At 41.3% G+C, this 22,652-nt stretch overlaps 1 protein-coding gene across 1 annotated transcript in view; it reads left to right on the top strand.

The window, feature by feature from the left end:
- The first annotated feature begins 304 nt into the window (after window positions 1-304).
- LOC131256127 (uncharacterized) overlaps window positions 305-22,652 on the top strand; it is a 31,077-nt gene continuing 8,729 nt past the window's right edge. Inside the window, exons 1-5 of the mRNA XM_058257180.1 lie at window positions 305-1,026; window positions 6,424-6,647; window positions 17,019-17,092; window positions 21,700-21,774; window positions 21,935-22,293. Coding sequence (XP_058113163.1) covers window positions 688-1,026; window positions 6,424-6,647; window positions 17,019-17,092; window positions 21,700-21,774; window positions 21,935-22,293 — 1,071 coding nt within the window. The 5' untranslated portion in view covers window positions 305-687. The remainder of the gene's footprint in view (window positions 1,027-6,423; window positions 6,648-17,018; window positions 17,093-21,699; window positions 21,775-21,934; window positions 22,294-22,652) is intronic.

Genomic DNA, 22,652 nt, shown 5'->3' with positions numbered 1-22,652 from the left:
CCGGGTTCGTGTACGCCCCTAGCCGCCTGCGCCCTCCTGCATAGGAAGTTCAGGTGGTCGGAAGTTATGTGGGGCTGGATAGATTCCGGTGAGAAATCCAATCTATCCATCATTTTCTCAACCTCACAGGAGTGAAGAATCTAAAAATAAGGGGCAGATCCAACACTCAGGTGGGCCACACGACCGCAAGCAGTGATAATGGAAATATCAGTGTTGAAACCTTCCTGAGCAGACGAGGATATTTATATGCAACCGTTCGCAAGGTTATTACCCCTGGGTGAAACTGTAGGCGCAAATTTCATCTTGATCCAAAGCTTTTGTGGCCCCACAATGTTTCGAATGGCGGATGTTCAATCCCCACTGTTTCTTGTGGCGTGGTCCACCTGATTTTCTGATCTGTCTAAGGTTTGGAATTCCATCCTATTTTGATCTTGAGAAACTGATGGACGGAGTGGATTTCTCACGGACATCTACGTGGGTCCCAGATAGCTTCCGACGGCGGAGGGCACAGGCAATTGGCGTCCGTGCCGAGCTCAGGACAGGCCCTCGTACCCAATCGAGAGACGAAACCAAGGAAGCTTCACCTCTTCTCCCTCTCCCGACACCTCCTTTCTCCGATTAACCCAAACCACGCCAGGGATGTAGGTTTACAGCCAGAGGGAAAAAAAAAAAAAAAAGCTGGGAAAGATGTACGGAAATTCGGGAAAGTACGGAAGGGGCGGTGGAGGTGGTGGCCGAGGAGGAGCACCGAAGCGTGGGCTCCACACTCCTCTCCCTCCGCCTCCGGCCCCTCACCGCCCTTCGGGCTGCCCTCGCCCGATCGGCAACCGCCACGGCGGGCCTGGACCCCGCCCCGCCCCGCCCGCGCCCGAGGAGACCTTCAGCCTCGTCTCGTCCGATCCCCTCGCCTTCGGCATGATCATCCGTCTCACGCCCGACCTCGTTGAAGAGATCCGGCGCGTCGAGGCCCAGGGCGGCACCGCCCGCATCAAGTTCGATTCCAATCCCAACAACTCTTCCGGGAACGTAAGCATCCATCATCTCCCCCGCATTCCATTTTCTACAGTATTTTTTATTTATTTTTATATATATTAGCACATACAATATATTAGCAAAGAGAAAAATCCTAGCTGTACAAGATCAAACAGCTATACTACATATTTTACATGGATTTTCTGTCACTGTGAATTGGGTTAAATTTCAGCCACCCATTTCGGATCAAAGCCCGTTTACATAAGCAAATTGAATTCCTTTTTGTTATTGGGCTGAATGTTGCTTTTATCGGTTATTTTTGGTAGTTTTTTGAAATGGGTTTTGTATAAGTTGCATAGTTCAATTTCTCATGTCGATTGGATTGAAGTTTTATGTAGAAGACCGCACTCTTGGAATTAGATGTTATATTATAGATTTGTTTCTTGTGGTTAGCAGTTGAAGAAATGGTGTTTGGAAAGAATCACTTAACTGAGAGTTATGAAACTTGGGTTAGTTATCTGCAGATCAGATTGTTATACTCATTATCAAACTCTTTGATCAGAAGCGGATTGGCTGGTGTACCACACACCACCGACCTGGTTGGTGTGGGTATGTGTCGTGCGAAGATGAGCGTTGATGCTCCTCGAGCTCCGAGTTGTAAGAACAGTTCGAAGGAGATCAAATTTACATGGGCCCTACAATGATGTATTTATTATATCCACACCGTTCATTCATTTGGTGAGATCATTTTAGAGCATTAGCCAAAAAATGAGTCATATCCAAAGCTGAAGTGGACCACACCACAAATAGCAGTGGGGACAATGATTCTCTCTGTTAAAACATTCATAGGGTCCACCATAATGTTTATTTTCCATCCAATTTGTTCATAAGGTTACACAGACTTGGATGAAGAGGAGAAATAAATATCATATTAATCCAAAACTCATGTGATCCCCAAAAGGGTTTCAATGGTAGACGTTCAATCCCTCACTGCTTTTTGCATTGTGGTCCACGCGATCTTTGGATCTGTCTTATTTTTTGGTTCAAAGCCTTATGATGAGCTCACCAAATGGATGGACTATTTGGATATAACACATACCTCATGATGGGACCCACAAAACTTGGTGACGTCAACACACCAGCCAATCCGCTTCCCTTTGATCAGATTGTTGTACTCATTTTCTTACTCTTGCCAAAATTCAGCTTCCACATTCCACTTGGTGGAGGGCCTAAGGAAAAACACTGCTCACGAGGAGCTATTCTCTCTTGAATAGCTTCTGAATGCACCTCATAAGCAAATTGGGTTGGCAACCAAAGAATTCTTTGGTCATAAGAGTCCATGCAATCATGAACTCTCTCGTGCCGTATGCTACCCTTCCGCTGCTAGAACATTTGTTGTTGGAAGCCTTGTTGTTCCTTTCATGTGAAACCACCAATCAAACTGCAGAGACTGCCAGATACCAAAGAGTGCTTTCTCTAGGATGCCCAAACCCCAAGTTCCAAGTGTCTAAAAATCTATCAATTGATCCAAGCATAGAGCATGACACCTCAAAGAGCTGCAAAGTAGAGCACTAGAATTACATCAATTCATAATAACCTTTTGCCCACTCCTTAGATGATCCAAAGCGAGAATTTTTATTCAAGTCAGCAACTAGCAAATGCTAGCAATTCTTGGGGGGACTCCATCCTCCAAATCGAATTAGTGGGAAGCCTTAACACTGATTCACCAAAGAGGAACTTGTAGAAAGACTTGACCTTCAAAATTTAGAGAGCTTCCCGTTTCCAAATTCTTTTGTCCTTCCCATTAGCTGGAATATACACCCCTTTAAAATGAGAAGGTTGGTATGGGAGCCAATTTCATCATTAGGTTCATCAACCCCCTTTATATGGAATCTGTTTTGGCATGTAATCGGACTCCCACTCTCCCTAGAGAAGAAACATGCACTGGTACTTAAAAAAAAAAAAACAAAAAAAAAAACCACTAGTTTATATAAAATACCGAACCCATTGCAATGGTCTATTCGAACACCATGTTTCCTCTCATAACCGAATCTTAGAGCCATCGCAAACCATGTATCTAGGGGTGTACATCGAGTCGAACCGAGTCGAGCTGGCCTCAGCTCGACTCGGCTCGGCCACTAGCTAACCTTAGCTCGAACTCGGCTTGGCTCGGTCCTTGAGCCTGGTTGGCTAGCTCAGCTCGGTTCGGTTAGTAGCTCAGACCAGTTCGAGCTGAGTTCGACCCAAGATCGAGTTGAGTTCGCTTGTGCAGCATTTCCACAAACACCTAGACTGCACCTTCAAAATCCCACTGTATGGGAAATAACAGCAATGGTTTTCAAGGTATTTTATCAAATATCTTCTAAGCAACATAAAAACCAAGAAAAAAGGGTATTTATTTCATGTACATACCTTCCTTGCCACCAGCCACACTTCGTTGAGTCATTTCATCAAACACTTGGTGAGCAACATCAATATCAAAGTAACCGAGTCAAGGAACTGGTTCGATCCGAGTCGAGTTGAGCTGGGGCCAGCTCGAACTCGGCTCGAACTCATTTTCAAGCTCAAAAAATCAGCTTGAACTCGGCTTCGAACTGAGTCGAATCGAGCTTTTTCGAGTCGAGTCGAGCGAGCTAACCGAGCTAGCTCGGTTCGTGTACGCCCCTACGTATCTGCTACCTTCCCAAAAAGCTCGGACCAGCCTTTGAATAGCTCTCCAGATTCGAAAGAGCAAGAGAAGTCTTCTCGTTCTAGGATCTCAACCATTGCAGCTGATGCCATATCTAGCCCCAATGACTTGCTTCCATAAAGAGGTCCCCTCTTGCAAAAATCTCCAAAGCCATGTCCCCAAAAGGCATTATTCATATGTATAAGATTTCTAGTACCCCGCTCTCTATTCTTTTTTGACTTACAAGCATCTTCCCGTTGGACTAGGTGATACTTTCCCTTTTGCTGCCCTACCATTCCACAAACCGTCCCTTTGACAATTTTCAATTCTATCAGCGATTGAAGCTGGAAACTGTTGTTTCAATCTATGGTATATTAAGCAGAATATATGCCACAACAAATTATCTATGGTATATTTTACAATACGCAGATGATACTTTGCTCACGTGTAAGGTAGATGAATTAGAAATAAATAATTTGCGTATGATAGTTGTTTGTTTTGAGGTGGTGTTGGGATTAAAGGTCAATTCCGATAAAAGTGAACTTTTAGGAGTTGGTTTATCAAGGGAAGAGGTAGTCTCTTTTGCTTTGATTTTCGGGTGTAGAGAAGGTTCGTTTCTGACCTCATATCTTGGACTACCGTTATATATAGGAAAGCGGGAAAGATTAATGCCGATTAAGGCAGCAATGTCCAATTTACAGGTATATTATATGTCATTATTCAGGTGTCCAAAGGGGGTGGTCGATAAGCTTGAAAAGATTAGAAGGGATTTCTTATGGAGGGGAATGGAAGATAAACAAAAGTTTCATCTTATGTAGTGGGAAGAAGCATGCAAACCTTGGGATCAAGGGGGAGCCGGGTTGAGGCTTTTGGGAGAGATGAATTTAGCGTTATTGGGTAAATGATTGTGGAGATTTGGGGTCGAAGAGGGTAGCTTATGGAGGGAGGTAGTGAGTATGAAATATGGGGTTCAAGAGGGATCTTGGTGGATAAAGACATCATCATTGTATAGAGCATCAACCCTTTAGAAAGCGGTAGCCTTTTTAAAGAGCAAGGTTTGGGAATGACTGGGGTTTACTTTGGGAATGGTGAGGGGATAAGGTTTTGGGAAGATGTTTGGCTTGAGGGAAAAAAAGTTGAAGGAGAGTCTTCCCCTTCTAGCAAGATTATCATTGGAGGGAAACTTGCCTCTGGCGAGATGTTATTCTCTCCTTGGTGAGGAAGTTATTTGGGCCTCTCTTTGTAGGAGGAATTTGTATGAAGAAAAGTTGGAAGAGTATTTGAGATTATTGAAAGTTTTGAGTACAGTTTGCTTGGTATTTCTCAAAGGGATTCAACGAGATGGTTAGAAGAAAAGTCTGGAAGGTTTTCAGTTAAATCTTTGTACCGAATGATTACCAGCAGTTTAAATGCTTCTGAGGTGAGTCACATAGCATATGTATGGCGATATGACGCTCCCCCGAAGGTAGCTGCTTTAGCTTGGTTAATGGGAAGAAATAAATTGCTTACGGTCAACAATTTGTGCAAGAGAAGAATGCTCCTTCCGAACGTGTGTCTACTATGTTATCAAGACGAAGAATTGATGGCTCATCTCTTCCTACATTGCAATTTTGGCAAGAAGGTGTGGGATACTTTTCTTGGAAAATTTGGAGCCCAATGGGTTATGCTGGCTTCTATTGTTGTTTTCTTTTTGTCTTGGCATGACGGGGGCAAAGGAAAAGTAGGAAAGAAGATATGGCGTCTTTGTTTTTTGGTTAGGATCTGAGTAATATGGCGGGAAAGGAACAATCAGTGTTTTAGGAACCGTATAGGTCTTTTTTCGGAAGTTTGCAAGTTAGCAATAGGACTGGTTTCGGAATGGGATATCGAATCCAAAATGATAGTGGCAGATCAATTTCATGACAATTGGGCAGCTTTGTAGTTTTTTTTTTTTTTTTTCCTCCTATTCTTTAGGCTTTTGGCCTTTTTGAAATAAATTCAACACCATTCAAAAAAAGAAAAAAGAAAAAAAGCTCATGCCTTGCACTTGGAAGTTGGAACCATAGTTAAATGCTCTACATTTTCTGTTATATTTCATTTGATATGAATAATCAGTTAAGGAATGGTAAATGTATCACCTCTATCTAATGACATCAGTTTTTCTAAAAGTAATTTGTGCACATACCAATTATGGCTAATCAGTCAAGTGATTTACTGTCATGTTAATACTTGTTTCAAAGGATTAGTGGGGAAAATAGTTGGCCCCTCCAGCCTTCCTCTCACCCTAGTTTTGAAAATCCACAGTGGACCTTTTGGCACAATATAGGCACCTTGCAGGTGTGCGGCAAATTGGCATTCTTTTAAGCTTGACATCAGCGTTGTATAAATGTGTGAGCTACCTAATTATGCATGCACATCTAAATCACGAGAAAGACTCGTTTATTGGTTCATTTTACCATGGCAGAATGCCACTCTTGGGAAGTATGATATGAAGACCATGTTATAGCATTCATTACTTTGGTTTGAGTTTGTAATACCAGGAGAAACCCGTCGATTTGTCTGCTTGCGTATGATCCTATATGTGCTAGTGAAATCAAACAAAAAGTTTCCTTAGTGAAAGTTTGCACGTATATTAGTTCACTGTATGTGCTCTTTGTTTCCTGTGATTGATCAATGACTCTTGTGGATTGCGAGTCCTATCAGTGTTGCGATTATCCATATGTGGTCTTATATCTGTGATTTTTGCTTTTTCCCTCCCCCCTCTTTAGCTACTTAAGCTTTACAAAGTCTTATGTTTGCATTAGGTTATTGAAGTTGGTGGCAAGGACTTCAGATTTACATGGTCACGTGAAATGGGTGACTGCGATATTTATGAGGAACGTCGAAGTGGAGAGGACGGGAATGGTTTGCTTGTTGAATCAGGATCTGCGTGGCGCAAGCTAAATGTACAACGCATTTTGGATGAATCTACCAAGAACCATGTGAAAATGAGATCGGAGGAGGCTGAGCGCCAACTTAAATCTCGAAAGTATGTCACAGATTTGCGATGTGATGGGGATGCTTTGTTTCTTGAGTTCACTTGATGTTTGCTAGCCCAACATGCAACTTTACGTGTAGCGCACATGCTGTGTGGACATCTGAACAATGCACAATGGCCATATGTTCAATCTGGTTGGTCCACTCATAAGACGGGCCTCCCTACATGAAAAAAATGGATGGTCTAAGAAATTTGTCAATGGTGCATTCAATGTCCATGCGTCACCTTCACCAGTAGACAATCTAATTTTTGTGTATGGTCCTTAGTTGCAGGCAGTGATTTAAATATCGATACATTAGCCGATATATCGGCCGATACTATCGGTATTGCATGCCGCCAATACTAAACCAGGGGGAAGCTGTAAAACTTCCCCATATCACCCAATATATCGTAATGCATTGACGATGTATCGATACATATATAAAAGTCCCTGATATCGTTGATACATGTGATGTGTATTCACGATATCGACAAAAACAACCCCTTTGCAGAAAAAAAAAGAAGGAAAAATCAGAAGAAAATCCCTTTTTCTCTCATTTTTTTTTTGGAGATTACATTCCTAAGAGGATTTCGACAAGTCCTTTTGAGTTGTTTAGTAGAGAAGAGGATTTGGGTGGGGCAAGATTAGAGATGGGTCAGAACCCAATTGGTGAGTTATTTTTTCCTGATAATTTAAAGTGTTTTCTTTTTATAAATCGCTTAGAATCAGTGGAACTAACTTAGTAACCCGTGATTTTGCATGTTTTTGACGCTCAATCATGGAATTTTAACTTTGATTTTTTATATTGGTAAAAATGAAAAAAATTGGGGAAAATCTGAAAATTTCCTAATTTCACTTATTTATTTACAGTTAGGGTATGGAAAAATCATGTGAGAGTGCTTATTAGCTCTATAGATTGACGGAAGTTTTTGGAATTATATATATATATATATATATATATATATATATGAAATTATACTAACCAACAAAAAATTGTTCGTAATATTTTTGTATTGACGAGTGTATGTTGATCTTAATGTTACCTCCCACTCATTTATTTATTTTCAAAAACTATAAAAAAAAGTAAAAAAATATTTTTTAAATAGTTGCATCATGCATTGTAGAACAGATTTAGTGCAACTAATTAATATATTCCATATGCTAATAAGTTATTGCATTATAGAAATATTACATACATTCAATGAACCCATCTTGGATCTAATCGTGTCGCTTCTATCAGAGAATGCATGGTTTAGGACCCTGTACAAAGAAAACTTATTTTATATACTTGTTTTATGTAACAATGTCCTTTAAAAGAAATAAAAATAAAAAATAAAAAATTTATAACATCCATTGAAGTTTCATTGAAAAATTAAATCAATTTCCCAATTTTTCCCAATGTTTTTAAAAAAAACAATGATACATTCTACGATGCATGCAATATTTCCCATGCGATATTGATATGTTTTTGTATCCCAATGGTGCCATATAGGCATTGATATTGATATTCAAATAACTAGTTGCAGGATCCTTCTAACTAGGCGCCACTCCCACTTTGAATCGTGCTTCGAATTCTCGCTCCAACTCCCACTTTGAATCGTGCTTCGGATTCTCGCTCCAACTCCCACTTCCACTTCCTACCTATTTATACTAATTTTGAAATAGAAGCTTCCCCTTTTTGGCACCCGAATACGTTGCTGTTTCACTCCATGCTTCATGAAACTATACCATGGTCATATTCATCATGGGGCCTTTTGTTTGAATGATAATACACTTTATTAAAGGCTAGAGGTTGAAAAGGAAACAATAGAGCAAAAAAAGAGAAGGAGAACAAAAAGGACGTCCCTTGAGGGCATCCAATCCCTGATGAACAAAAAAACCCCACCGATAACCCCTGATATTGAGCCACTCCTAATACAAAAACAACGATTGTTTCTTGCACACCAGATTGACCAAAGGGCAGTGAGGAGGGTACCCTTTCACCGAGTCTTTCCCTTCTTACTAATTGGACCAGCATGCTAAGAAAGGAAGAGGCTCTTTATTGAACTCGACATCACCCAACTCACTTCGAAGGAAGATAGGATGACCGACCAAACTAACGAAGCAAAGGGGCAATGAATAAACATGTTGTCCACTGATTCCTCATCTCTAGGCAACACCATTGCCCTCTTGCAACTATTATCGATAGTAAGGATCCTGTTCCTACCAACGACCTAAGTGAAGGCTGCCACTTTTGGAGGAGAATCATAGGACCAAACAAGGCTAGTATGATGATAGGAGGCAGAAGACCAGAGCTCCATAATGAACAAGTAAAGATGCTTCACCGAAAAGGTCTCCTATTTATTCTTAAGCCACACCAGCGAGTCTTACTCTCAGAGAAGGATGGATCCCCTGCACGCGAGACCAAAACAAAAGGAAGTCATTGAATTTAGAATTAGACAACTCGAAGAAAGCGACGCATGCGGAACTGTCTAGATAGAATTTCGGCCTGTTAAAGAATAAGGGATCCTGAAGGGGCAAAAGACTCCCTGCAAGAGTACATTCCCCTACTTATACGAACATAGAGGGTGGGCCTTGATCAAAAGCTAGAAGCTTCGACTTTCGAACAGGCTCTGCTCCAGCTTCAATTTCGGGGTTTCAATCGTCGAACTCCCCCTTAAAATACTCATTAGGATTTGGAACAGGCTATGAATTGTTTTGAACAGGAAGGGCGGGCGAAGGGCTTTACTAATTCTTAGTTTAAACCCTTAATATGCCCATGCTACCTCACCCTCACCCTCACTTAGTCAAGCAAGCAAGCAAGTGTTTCTGGGTAAACCACTGGTGACGCCCTTGCCTCCGTGCGGGGGTGGAACCCAATATCAACTGGATAGATTAAATGCGATGTTTCATCTATTAATAAAGATGTAGAAGTTCTAGCTAAAGAAGGGAAGGGAATAGTCTCCTGTAATTTGTAAGACTAAGAGATTATGTAGACAAATCCCAATGGAAAGGAGGAGTCTAGACACCTCCCGATCCAGAACCCAAGAAGTAATGGTCTATTGAGACATTAGTAGAAGAGCAAAGGTGGTCCAGAGAAGGAAAAATATCTCCAAGCGAGGAGTCCTTGCACCAAATATCATCCTAGATCTGACCCTTGATCCATATCCACTGCAAATCCCATGCCAAATAAAACTTTCCTAGCCACATGAGTGACGACTGTCAGAGGAAAGAGTCAAAGACGCTCGATATAGAGACGATCCTTTATCCAACAAGCCATGACTGATGAACCATATTTTCTAGCAACTATGGACCTCCACCAGTTTTCTTCCTTGATTCCGAATCTCCACACCCATTTCCCCAAGAGGGTAAAATTCACATCATCAAGAGGATGAATTTCAGCATTGCCCTCGGCAAAGGGTCTACAAACCTCCTTCCAACTGAGTAGGTGGAACTTACCTTTAGACACTCCTTGTCAAAGAAAATCCCTTCTAAGTTTAGCAATCCTGTCAAGGGCAGACCTTGGACACTTGAATAACGACATAAAATAGACAAAGAGATTGGAGAAGACCGCCTTAATTAGAGTGATTTACCATCCAAAAGGACATAATTCTGCTTTTAGCAGGCCTTCCAATACAAAGGGGCAATCTAAGATAGGAAGAGGGAAGAGACCTGGCTCGACAACTGAAAATTGTAGGTAACCAAGCCACCTCATCCTCAAACAAGTGAATTTTGAGCAACTCACTTTTGGCCAAATTAATCTTGAGGCCTAAAACAATTTCAAAACATCCGATGTTGAGATTGTCCACAATGGATGCGTCGGCCTTGTAGAAAATAAGAGTATCATCATCAAATTAAAGGTGACTGATGTGCTGGGGGACATTCTCAATGTCAAAACCCCAAAAGAGGCCAATTGATTGACCCTTAACCAACATCCTACTTAGGACTTTAGAAACCACCGAAAACAAGAAAGGAGAAAAGGGATCCCCCCTGATGAAGACCCCTCAAAGCATAGAAGAAACCAAATGGAGATCTGTTAACAAGGACATAGAACCTAGCCGAGGAAACAAAAGCTTTAATCCAAACACATCTGATGCAAGCCAATATATAATTAAGGAAAGACCAATCAATGTGATCATATACCTTTTCTAGATCCGATTTATACAAAATACCTTGCCTACCAGCCCTATGATAGGAGTCCAGACACTTATGAGCAATCAACGCATTATCAAGGATCTCTCTCCCAGCAATGAAGCACTTTGAATAAGGAAATCATCTTAGGAAGCACAACTCTCAGTCTTTGACTGAGAATCTTCACAATAATTTTATACACTAATGATCAAATTAATAGGCTTGAAGTCTTTCAAATACTCTACACCTTGAAGCTTCGGAATCAGAGCGATGAAAGAGTATCTCATCTCAGAAGGCATTATGCCAAAATCAAAGAATTCCTCAACAAAACCCAAAATATCTGGCTTGATTGCCTCCCAGAAGACTTGGAAGAAAGCCAAAGGGAACCCATTTGGCCCTATGGCTTTCCTTTTCTAAACCCAAGGCTGTAGCCTTGACTTCCTCCTTGTGAACATGTGCCTCAAGATTAGCCACCTCCTTCGAGGAGAAACGATCAAAGGATAAATTGTCAAGATTCGACCGCACCTAGGACTCTTCTAAGAGTAAATTCTGATAGAAATTAACAATTTCATCACAAATAGAAGCCTTATCAGATAACCTTGGCTCGTTAACCAAAAGGGGAGAGATGTAATTGACCTGAGCTTTGGCATTGGCTATACCATAAAATAACTTAGTGTTCTTATTGCCTTCCTTAAGCCAGACAACCCCAGAGCACTGACGCTATTTGATCTCCTCTTTAATTCAATCACAATAATTAGCAGATAACTTATCTCTAGAAGCCTTCTCATCAGTGGGCAACTGACCACCTTCCTCCTTGATGTCTAGTGGCTGGGTCTCATGGAGAATGGATTCGAGCTCCAACTCTCTTTGAATAAACACTTCTTCATTCCAAACCTTCAGCTTGGCTTTCAACAACTTCATCTTATGGAAGAGTTTGAAGCCTGCCCGACCTGCAAGCTTGCAACCACAAAAGAGGACTACTAACCTGAGACCAAGTCCTAGAAGCCCTTCACTACGAGCCAGGCTAACTTGAATCTAAAAGGCTTTGGGCCCCAGTCAACCTCATCCACCTCAAGAAGAATAGGACAATGATCAAAAATAGGTTTAGGAAGGCCCCTTTGACAAGCCATGGGGAAGGATTCCAACCACCTATGTGAGATAAGGAATCAATCCAGCTTAGACATGGCTGGGTTCGCTTGCCCATTTGACCAAGTGAACCTAACGGCTCCCAAAGGAAGATCAACCAATGCATGCTTGATAACCCAATTAGAAAAGCCTTCCATATTGTTGGTCACCCGATCTCCATGGAGCTTTTGGTGGGCAAGGCGGGCGACATTGAAATCATTGCCTACGTGCCAATGGAGCTGCCATGTAGAGGAAGCGACATTTAGCTCCTCCCACAAGAGAGGCTGAAGGGATGGCTAATTCGTGTCATAGACCCTCGAAAACACTCATTTGAAACCAGAGGAGACCCCTCAAAAGGCCATGGAAATAGAGAAATGGCCCTTCCAGTAAGCTTCCCTTGCTTAGATCCATGGGTCCCATAGAACTAGAGTACCTCTTGTGGAACCAACCGCGTCGAGGCCCTCCCACTCAACACTTTTAAGAGTCCCCATAAAGATTTGACTAGAACACGGTCAATCTTCCGGAGTTTAGTTTCTTGAAAAACAATGAACTTTGCTTTAGACCTTTTACAAATATTTTTTACCCAAGTACACTTTTGAGGGCACTCAAGCCCACAGACATTCCGGCTAAGAATCTTGAGTAGATAATTATCCTTGCCCCTCTACCCCATCTCTCACATCTTGGAATGTCTCCAGACAATCTGCTGCAAGTAGCCCTGAGGGCTGGCTAGCTCCTTGCCTCCTTTGGGGTGAACCGGGGAATGTCAGGGGATTTGGGTTGAAATCATCCGAAGGCCGCTCTCTTTTACGAGTTGGAATAAGGCAACAAAGTCTTCCTCCCGATCATCGAACACCATTCCCCAAAACGTACCATAATGGCTAATGACCTCCCTTATCCACCGCTTTCCCCTAATAGCCTCACCATGATTCCATAAGTTTAGGTGGAATGGAAGATTGAGACTAGCTGGGGAGAAAATAGCTATGGTCCGCACACACAGCCAACTGGGGGAATGGATGTCCAGAGCATCTTCGAGAAGGTGAGGGTCAAGTGCGAAAGGGTGATCAATGGAGATAGATCAAAGTGAGAGGACTGAAAGCACTCGACACCTCAAGATCCAAACACGAGGCGATGGGAGTCTGAGACTTATCCACAAGGAGGAATAAAGGAATAGGCGTCCAGAGCATCTTCGAGAAGAGCGAAAGGGAATGGATTAGAGCGAGAGGACCGAAAGCACCCGGCACCTCAATACCCGAAGGCGAGGTGGTGGGAGTCTGAGACTTATCCATAGGAAGGAACAAAGGAATAGTTGGAGAGGGGGGAGTATGAAAGATCATAGGAGAGGTGGAGGATAAAGGAGGAGAACCATGCAAATGAAAATTAAAGAAGGGTTCCGCACATGGAAGATCTTCCTCCCCTCTCACACGAGAGAAAACATCCACATGAGGATTGTCATCTGATAAAAGGCCCACCTCTAAATCATTAGGACCCAAACCAATTGAAGTGAACATGTGTTGTAGTCTGAAACATCAGACCTGACTAGGCCTGAAAAGCTGGATTGATCGAGCTCTAAGGCTGACTCATCCTAGCAGACACTGGCTTGCATTAAAGCACTGGTGTCACTTGTCTAAACCAGGCTGCCCAAGTCAGGCACTGGCAACATGCTAGTTATACTATTTCTTGGAGAGAGAGCGGCAACATGATAATTGTCCAGAAAACAATTAAAACCCCACCTAGCTGACGTCATACCACCATAAAGAGGTCGAACATGTTGTGCTATTGCAGGAGCACTATCACCAGCTGGCGAAGAGAGTTCCATCTCGGCTCTCCACGTGTAAGGGCTGCAGCTTGAGGAAGGAGGACAACAATTCTCCATCATTATAATAGGATTCGGTGGCTGAGTGAGGGACGTGTCCCACCCTTGAATCTCGTCTACCGAGATGCAAGCCATGTGGTCCCTTGCCGATGTCTAAGACAGGCCCATCAAATGAAGCGGCCCAGATTGCATGCCACCTGTCGTCTCAGTAGCCTGAAGCATCTCAGAAGGCAACTGAGGTTCATTTTTTGAATGTCACGTAGCTGAGGCAGTGCTCGGAGACTAAACAGGGAGAGAAGGGCGGCTTTTTCCCATCACGACCAGAGAAGGTTGGCACGGCGCCATCTCTCCTTGAAAGGAAGAAGGGCCACGCGTGGCCCCTAGAGAAGGAGATGGGTCACCTAGTAAGGAGCATTGATAAGAGGTGAACACACGTCTCACCCTTGCATTGATGGTCCGCAGGAGCACCGAATTGGAGCTCTGTCACCCTCCCTGACCTTCCCAACTGACCCACTGCCATGAACTTTTGGCCCTGAGGTTGCCGACCAGGCCTTTAAATAGATCCTCTCACTTGACTCTTCCCAGAAATTTATCCTCCTTCCTGACAGGAACAAATCCCAACACCAGTGTCTAATTTTTTAACTAGACGGAAATTCTAGTTGATCGGAGGTTATTCCATTTCTTAGTGTCTAGATCAATGGCGATCACCTCACCAAAACAAGAGCCCACTGCAACCAGATTTTCAGGGGAAGCTCCCACAGCAGGACCTAAGCATTGTTCCGGCCAAACTTTGACCACTCCGACCACTTGTGAAGCGATCTGACCGATGTTTCATGGAAAAGATGGCCGACCAGGATTTATCTTTCCACCTCTTCAGATTGACAGAGAGAAATCCAAAAGTCCAAAACATTCAACTGGCACTGGATAAAATCTCGAGCACCGAGATTGCAACTCTGATTGAGCCATCAAATGAGGTCTGCAGTGGTGGCCCCCGGCTTTAACGACTCTACCAGGCTGCATTGCAAGGCCTGTCAAGCTTTATTGACCACCCAAGGATGGACTGTCACCTCTAGCCCCATCAAAGTTCCTGACATGAAAACCCAAGCAAGGTCCACCATCTTGGAGGCCAGGAGACTCTTGGAGCGAGAAGGAAAAGCATCTCTATCAGTTGGAGTCCTGCCTGAACTGTCTTCCCTCCGTTAGACCATTTCTCCTTGCTATTACCGAACGTCTTCTTTGAATCCTGATAAGAACTGTTGGCCCATAATGACCCTTATGCACCTTAAGTTCTTTACCATTAAACCTCCTTTTCAAACCCTCTATCACCCTTAGCATTTCCTCTTCAGTACCATTCAAATAAAAGCAAACCCCTAATGGCGTTTCATATTTTTCGGTTTGTCTCCTGTGGGTTAGAATCCTATGATTGTTCATTACTAATTTATAAATGATGATGACTCATCCACCACACACACATGGCATGGTTGTATAACAACCCAGACCTTCCAAATCACTAACTGGTTGCCAACGGATCCATAACCCAAAAAGTCACATTGAGCAGATGATAGTAACTGCCTCATATGCCCATTGAATTTGGACCAGTTAACCTTACTCTTAAGTTTTAACTATCTGTTTGATAGCCACCAATTGGATGGTTAGGATTGCTTCATCAGTGTCATTTTTCGTGATTGGCTACTTCCAAATTGTCCCTACCATTTGGATGCTACAGATAGCTGTACATGTGTGTCACATGTAAGGAGGATGGGTCACCAACATTTTGAAAATGGTAGTGAACCATTTCGTCATAGTCTTACTCAATTTCCTACATCCATGTGGGGGATAACCATTTTGTCACCAAAAAGAGAGTCATTCATATAACCTTTATTTTATGAATCTTAAGATCAATCATATGTTTACTAAGATTTTAAGAGAATCTTTATATAAAACTTTATCTTTTAGTAGTTAGAGATGCAATATAACTTTCTCACCCCCCTCCCATGCCTGTTCTAGTGTTCTCACTCCCACTCCTGCTTTGTGCAACTAGGTTGGGGCCACCTTATGCCCTGCCCAGTTGTCCGACATTGTTTCCAGGTTGTTACGTGTTGCATGTCTCTGATTTATCTTCATCTTGCTTCACCTTGCATCTTTACCATCTATGTTGCACAGGACGCCATCTTGACATATGGTCTCCCTTTTTTTTTTTTCCTTTCATTTTACTTGTGTTAAAAAAATTATGTTTCAAGAAACCCTTATTTCTCTAGGGTCCATCTGGATAAAGGTACCTGATTTCAACTCTTCTTGGTGTTGGTGGAAATGTCTGAATTACTCTATTCATAGAATTGGCGTCCTCAACATGACAGCAAAACACAAACAGACAATTTGTGTGAGTTTTCTGTGCGAAGATAGGACTAAATTATGGAAATCACATGCAAAAAGGAGTAGAAGCTCACTCAAAAGTCAGCATGTAAAATTTGTTAAGATGGGCCAGGATCATTTGTTAGCAGTGGCCGACTCCACAATTGGCTTCAGGAATTTTGGATGATGGAAATGCCCTTCAGTAGGAACCTTTGTCATCATGGTTTATTAAAAGTAAAGATTACTGAATATTGCCTGGAGTCATGCAGGATATGATATGTCCAGGCAGCTTCTTCAATTTGAGAGATGAAATAAATTAATGCTGCTTTACAATATAAAACAGTTCATCAAGAATGTGATCATCTGTAGGATTATTTCAGAAATGAATGCTTCACAAAACTGAAGATAGTAGGAAACAGCTTCTTCTTCTTCTTCTTCTTTTCTCTTTTCATGATGTGATAAAATTGTAATAGGGAGTTAGGGACATCATCAACAAAGAAACTTTACAGTTATACAGAGTAGAACAGCACGAAAGGATCAAATGGATACATGAAAATGCGGATGACTAATAGAGCAATAGACATCTGGGAAGCCCAAGAAGATTATGACACCTAAGCTCAATAAAGAAAAGTATTAGGTTTATATGTCAACTTGTTTTATCTGATGAAACTGTTGTTTCTTGGCTTGATGTAGTTTTACAAGGCCAGTTTCTTTGGCTCCAAGTGTGCTGTTGTGATATTCTTGTTTTAGACCATCATATGTATCCAAGTGTGCTGTTGTGATATTCTTGTTTTAGACCATCATATGTATCCAAGTGTGCTGTTGTGATATTCTTGTTTTAGACCATCATATGTATGAACACTCTTCATACACGTGGGAACAAATGTGGCTGGAAGATGGTAGAATAAATGTGTTCGCGGTGTAGAAATATGTATCTTTCAGATTCTTAACTTGTTCTATTCATTTTTCCTGCTGGTTGCAGAGCCATTGTGTTAGACCCTGCAAATCCATCTGTGAAGAATCAAGCAAAAACAATGGCTGCAGCTGCAGTTGAATGTGAGTTCTTGTTCCGTTCTTTTGTAATAACTGTTTTTCTAGATAGCCATCTTTTCTGTTCTGTGCTGTTAGTGCCTTTTAATTGAAAATGTTATGAATAGTTGTTTATTACAAGTTGAAATCAAACTGCAAGAGTCCCATTTTCTGAAATAATCTTATTCTGATGCAAACTAAATTAAGAGTAGTGGCTAAAAATACCTCCAAGTCCTCCCAACAGGGGGAAAATCCAAACAATCAATCGTCTTTTCCTGAAACTAGTGTGACTATTCTATGGCCATATACGATGACTCAACTTGGTAAGAGTATCCTGTAAGAAGAAGTCAAGCGAAGGGACCACCCACACACACACACACAATGTATTCCCAAACTTCCTTGCCTTTTCCTGGAGGATGAAGCTTCTTCTCTTGTCAGAAGAAATAGGAAGTTTTCCATAATGCGCGCGCGCCCACACACACACACACACACACACACATATATATATTGAAAGGTAACACTGCCAGGGTTTGAACCCTGGATCACTCGCACACACTACAGTCTCCACCAGCTCATCTATATTGCCTACAACTACATAAAAAAATCTGCCAGACTGCCACAATCCATCTTATTTTATGTTGAACTATAATGTCATCATCAAGGCACTACATTCCGATGGTCATAATGTCATCAATCGTCATAGACACTGTTCTTTAGGAAGATTTTGTTTCTACACTAGATATGATTTCTTCCATCATATTCATAATATAAATTTACATATTCATGCATACACTGATTATCCTTATTGCGATAGCCTTATCCCAACCATTTGGGGCTGACAATACAAATCTTTTTTCGCCAATCATTTGTATCTAGGACCCTATCCTCGGTGAGTAAATAATCCTTCGTATTCCTTCTCTCCACTCTGATCCAAGTTCTTCTTGGTCTTCCTCTAATATTTTTTCCCTAGGCTAGATTCTGTTGCCTCTGAGAGATGGCTGTTTATTTCTCAGTGCTTTTCTGTTATAGGGGCCCGTCTCAGGAATTTAGGTGAGGAGTCAATAGGAATGCTGAGTCTGTTTGATCTTCTACAACTATGGAAACCAACTCTGTATGATACGGATGACTGGGTGTGAAGACTAGAACGATCGGGAAGATTATCATCCAGAGCTTTCTATGTTGTCTATGCGATCCTTCTCCTCGATGGTCCTGTGTTCCAATGGAAAGGTGAGACCTAGGAGTGCATCATGTCTTTGTGATGCCGAGTCTGTCAGCATTTATTTACGCATGGTGGTTTTTACAGATGGGTAGATTCTTCCATCTGTTTCAGTGTTGTCTTACTCAATTGGGCCTTCTCTTCTGACTCAGCACCAGGGAGCAAAGGTCCTAGGGGAAGAATTTTGTGGAGACTCTTTTTGCAGGCCCGTGGTTGATTTGAGCTAAGGAAGACAGCAGATGCTATCACAATCATTCTTCTAGTCCTAATGAGGCGTTCAGGAAGGTCAAATGGGTCAGGTTGCTCAAGCACTTTGAGTGTTACTCCTTTGACCTTTTCAACTCCTTTTGGAATGATTTAGTTTAATGTTTTGGGGTGATCATTCCTCATCATTGCCTTTTTCTATTTTCATTTTAGATTAATAAAGTTTGCATTTCCTTAAACTCTCCCACCCCAAGAAAAAAAAAAGAAAAAAAAGAAAAAAAAGAGAATAAAAACCTCTAATATTTTCATGTCCTCATCAATGTTCCCCTCCCTACTCAGAGCAGTCTCCACCTCTCTGTTCTTTGTTGGACGTGACAAAACTATCTCAATTTACTCTCCACAAATTTATCACTTATTAGGACTATTCTTAGGCTGCTTCAACTAGCCTCATGCTTAAGTCTATTCTTCCTAGTTGTTCTACACATCCATATCTACATGCTCATCTTTACAAAACTCAAATCTCTTCTCATGTTGCCTTATAACTGCCCAACACCTTGTTCCCTAGAGCTAGGGCAGTTAAAGGCGCTAAGTGCAAACTGGGTGCCAGTGCCCCAGGGCGCATGAAATTGCTAGGAGCATGCTTGGAAAATCCAACTGCAAATTTTTAAATTTATTCTATGTCATATATACTACATATTGATTTTGTTAATAGTTATACACCATTTCCAGAAACTAATATATTACATACATACTGATTTTGTTAATAGTTATACACCACTTCCAAAAACTAACTTCTACTCGAACATTCTTTGAATCCACAAAACCTTAATTTCTAACTCCCCCAATTTCCCAGACCTAGAAACTCTAATTTGAAAAAAATTCCCAATTCTCTAAATCCAAAACCATGAATTCCCAATTTTCCTTAAATTCCCCCCTATGCTAAACACTAATTCCCAATTTCCTCAAATCTTAACACTAAAATTTTCAATTTCCCCACATCCCCAAAATTCCCCAACTCAAAATCGCAAACATGCCAAAATCCTTAAATTTTCCAAACACCAAAACCCAATTTTTCGAAATCCCTACTTCTAACCTAAACTTTTCAATTCCGAATATTCCCAAATCCTCTAAATTTTCAAATTCCCCCAAAATCCTCAATTTGTCCTCAGTCTCTTGTATTGGCATATGACAAGAGTGGAAGCTCAAATTGCTTTCAAGAAGTCCAATGTAGTGCTTCAAACACTAATGGAAGAGAAGAATCAAGAATGAGTTCATGAAAAATCTAAGAATTTTGGGAGAGGAGGAATTTTCATTAATAAGTCTTTGATCTAATCATTGTCATCAGTGTCTTATCCCAACTAATTGGGGTCAACTACACAAATCTTGTTATGCTATTCAAGCCTTTGATCTAAAAAGAAAAGGAAAAAGAATTGTTCAGAGAAGGTTTCTAAGCCACTCGTATAGATGCACACCTGGAGATAATGCCTTGCTTGGGGCCCAGATGAGGAGCAGGTGACCAGTGTCCCAAAACACCTAGGCATGTGCCTGAAACGCCTTCAACTGCACTGCCCACAACATATTTTGTTGAATAACTTCTCATAAGATTCCACCCCCTTTAAGTTTGATAGGCATGAGACAATCACACAACATTCCAGAGGCACATCTCCACTTCATCCACCCAGCCATGGTTCTATTCCAAACTTTTTTCTCCATCCTTTTTAATAATGGAGCCAAGGTAATGAAACAAGTCCCTTTGAAGAATATCCTTATCATCGGTGTTGATTAAATCCTTGCTTCTATAACTATTATTATTCAAGTTTCCAAACAATCCATTTGGTTCTACTAACTTCTAAGCGTGTAGCTTCTACGGCCTTTGTCCAAGTCCTCCAATTTATTTCTGTCTGCACTATGAGATAACATCTGTCACAAATATGATCTCCATCATAATGCTATGTTGAATTATTTATGCCAAAGTTGGGAAACTCATTTTTGATGGGCATAAAGTCATCATAGAAACTGTTCCTGAAGGTGCTTAGTAGTTCCAGCAGCTGATCTCCCATTTGCCGAGGTGACTGCCTGTTGACTGAGGTGGGAGTCCATATGTACACATGCCTATCATATATTCTTATATGTTGAACTATAATATTATTTAAAAAGATAAGCTCTTAGGATGGGCCTTTTATAACTCTGACTAGCAAAATAGGATTCTTAAAGCTGGCCTCAAATAGTTTGGACAATGCTTTGGTGATGATAAATAAATTGGTTCATACTAGTAATTATTGAAAAGGAGATGGAGGAGAATTGATAGTGGATAGATGTTGGTCAGAAGAAAATGATGGATGAAAGAAATGGTGGAGGTTATTTCAAAAAAGGAAAAAAAGAAAAAGAAAAAAAAAGATACTGTAACGTGAAAAACATGGAAAAGTGATTTGCAATGGAAGATAAGGAGCTACAGGGACTGATATACCGCATTTGATAATAAAGGGGCATGATTTGACTTGAATTGTAATGGTACAATATAGCAGCTAATGAGCTGCATGACTTGTAGGTCTTCAAGGCGTGGCTTCAATATCGCGGAAACAAATAGACATCAAGGAACAGTCTTTGGAGTTTGGCCACATTTGGACACTGTATCTTTAAAAATCAGGATGGCCATATCATCCTGACTCTAGTGGATCCCATGTCAGATATCTGTCATTTTCTGGAGAGAATGCCACAAAATCAAGAAGGGAATATGCAAAGGAGAAAATTTGACTGGCGCAATTCTTAGGGGTTTCTTTTCAAAATGACGGCTCAAATCTGTTGTTGCAGGCATTGTGCCCATTTGAATGAGGATTACATGGCAAGCCTGATTTAGAAAGATAAATCGTCCCACCGTAGCCTTGGAGTGCAATGATCTTTACATTAGGTTTGCATATTCTCAGATTCAAAGCTACCATGGCTTCCGGTCCGCTCCGTGCTCTGTCACGTCAGATTTGAGTTGTCATGTTCCTCTGTTGAGAAGAGAGCAAGCAAAGATATTGGGTAGTTTAGAAATAATAAAACAACATAACATATTCTTTGAACTATAGAGGACGAAAGTGATTTCTGACAGGAAGAATTCAATCCTTGATATCTTTCAAGATTCTGGTGTTTCGTTTTGTGTAATGTCTTATTGCTCTTTTGAGTTTTCTTTCTCTGCTTTATGTATCTAATACGGATGCCTTGTTGCCAGCCAACATGAGGAGGATGCCTTTCAAACCAAAGAAAGAACCTGCATTTAAAAAGCGTAAAGTCGAGGCAAGTCAAGGTAATGGCATTGTGCTCCATAATGTCTAGGAATTTACAATGCATCTCAACCTCAACGATTATTACGTATATTGAGGTCTGTGTTATAGCAAGGAAGATCAACTATTTGCTTACTAGACTTATATGCCTCCCCCCCCCCCTTTCCTCTTGTTTTGCTTCAGTTCCGATTGCAGGTCCACCTAAATCGGTTTTCAAATCGGGGATATCTTCAACTACTCCTGCCAAGAGTAGACTCTCTGTTTCACCCCTACCATCTCCACCTGAGCAACCTGTTGCTTCAGCCTCTCCCTTTGGAGTTGGAAATCTTTCAAGGATCCAAACAGCTGTAGAAGAAGTTAATGCTCCCAAAGTGACAAATAGAGAGGATGCTGCCAACCCTGAGAAAGAAGTACCCAGCAGTGCCGTTCATGCAGCAGCAGGTGAAGTGTCAAGGAACAAAAAGAGCGGTGCTACACCAATGGATTTGCGAAACACCTTAATCACTCTACTCATGCGGAACCCCAAAGGGATGAGCCTAAAGGTAAAACATTTACTAACTTTATAAAACTTCAAATCAGCTTGTATTGGAAAATATTTACAGACTTTTCCTTTTTCCAAACAACATCCTATCTGTTTATCAGGGAAAGATAAAAGCTCAATTTAGTATTCTACCATGATCTATGTGCTTCAAACGGTCATATTCTTCAGAAAACTGAATACTGATGCCTTGTTTATTTAGTGTGTATTTGTATATCCCAAAATTAGCGGGGCAGGCAGGGTGCATTTCCACCCCAAATCAGTATTCGAAGGGTTTCAGGTAGAAAAACTGAAACACATTGAATACTAATTTGGGGCAGAAAAAGAATTAAAAAAAATAAAATAAACCTAAAGGATGCATAA

Source organism: Magnolia sinica, chromosome 1 (genome assembly GCF_029962835.1).
Source record: "Magnolia sinica isolate HGM2019 chromosome 1, MsV1, whole genome shotgun sequence".
In the NCBI taxonomy this organism is placed as follows: Eukaryota; Viridiplantae; Streptophyta; class Magnoliopsida; order Magnoliales; family Magnoliaceae; genus Magnolia; species Magnolia sinica.
The sequence above is the reverse complement of the archived record's forward strand: the minus strand, read 5'-3'. Positions and strand labels throughout refer to the sequence as shown.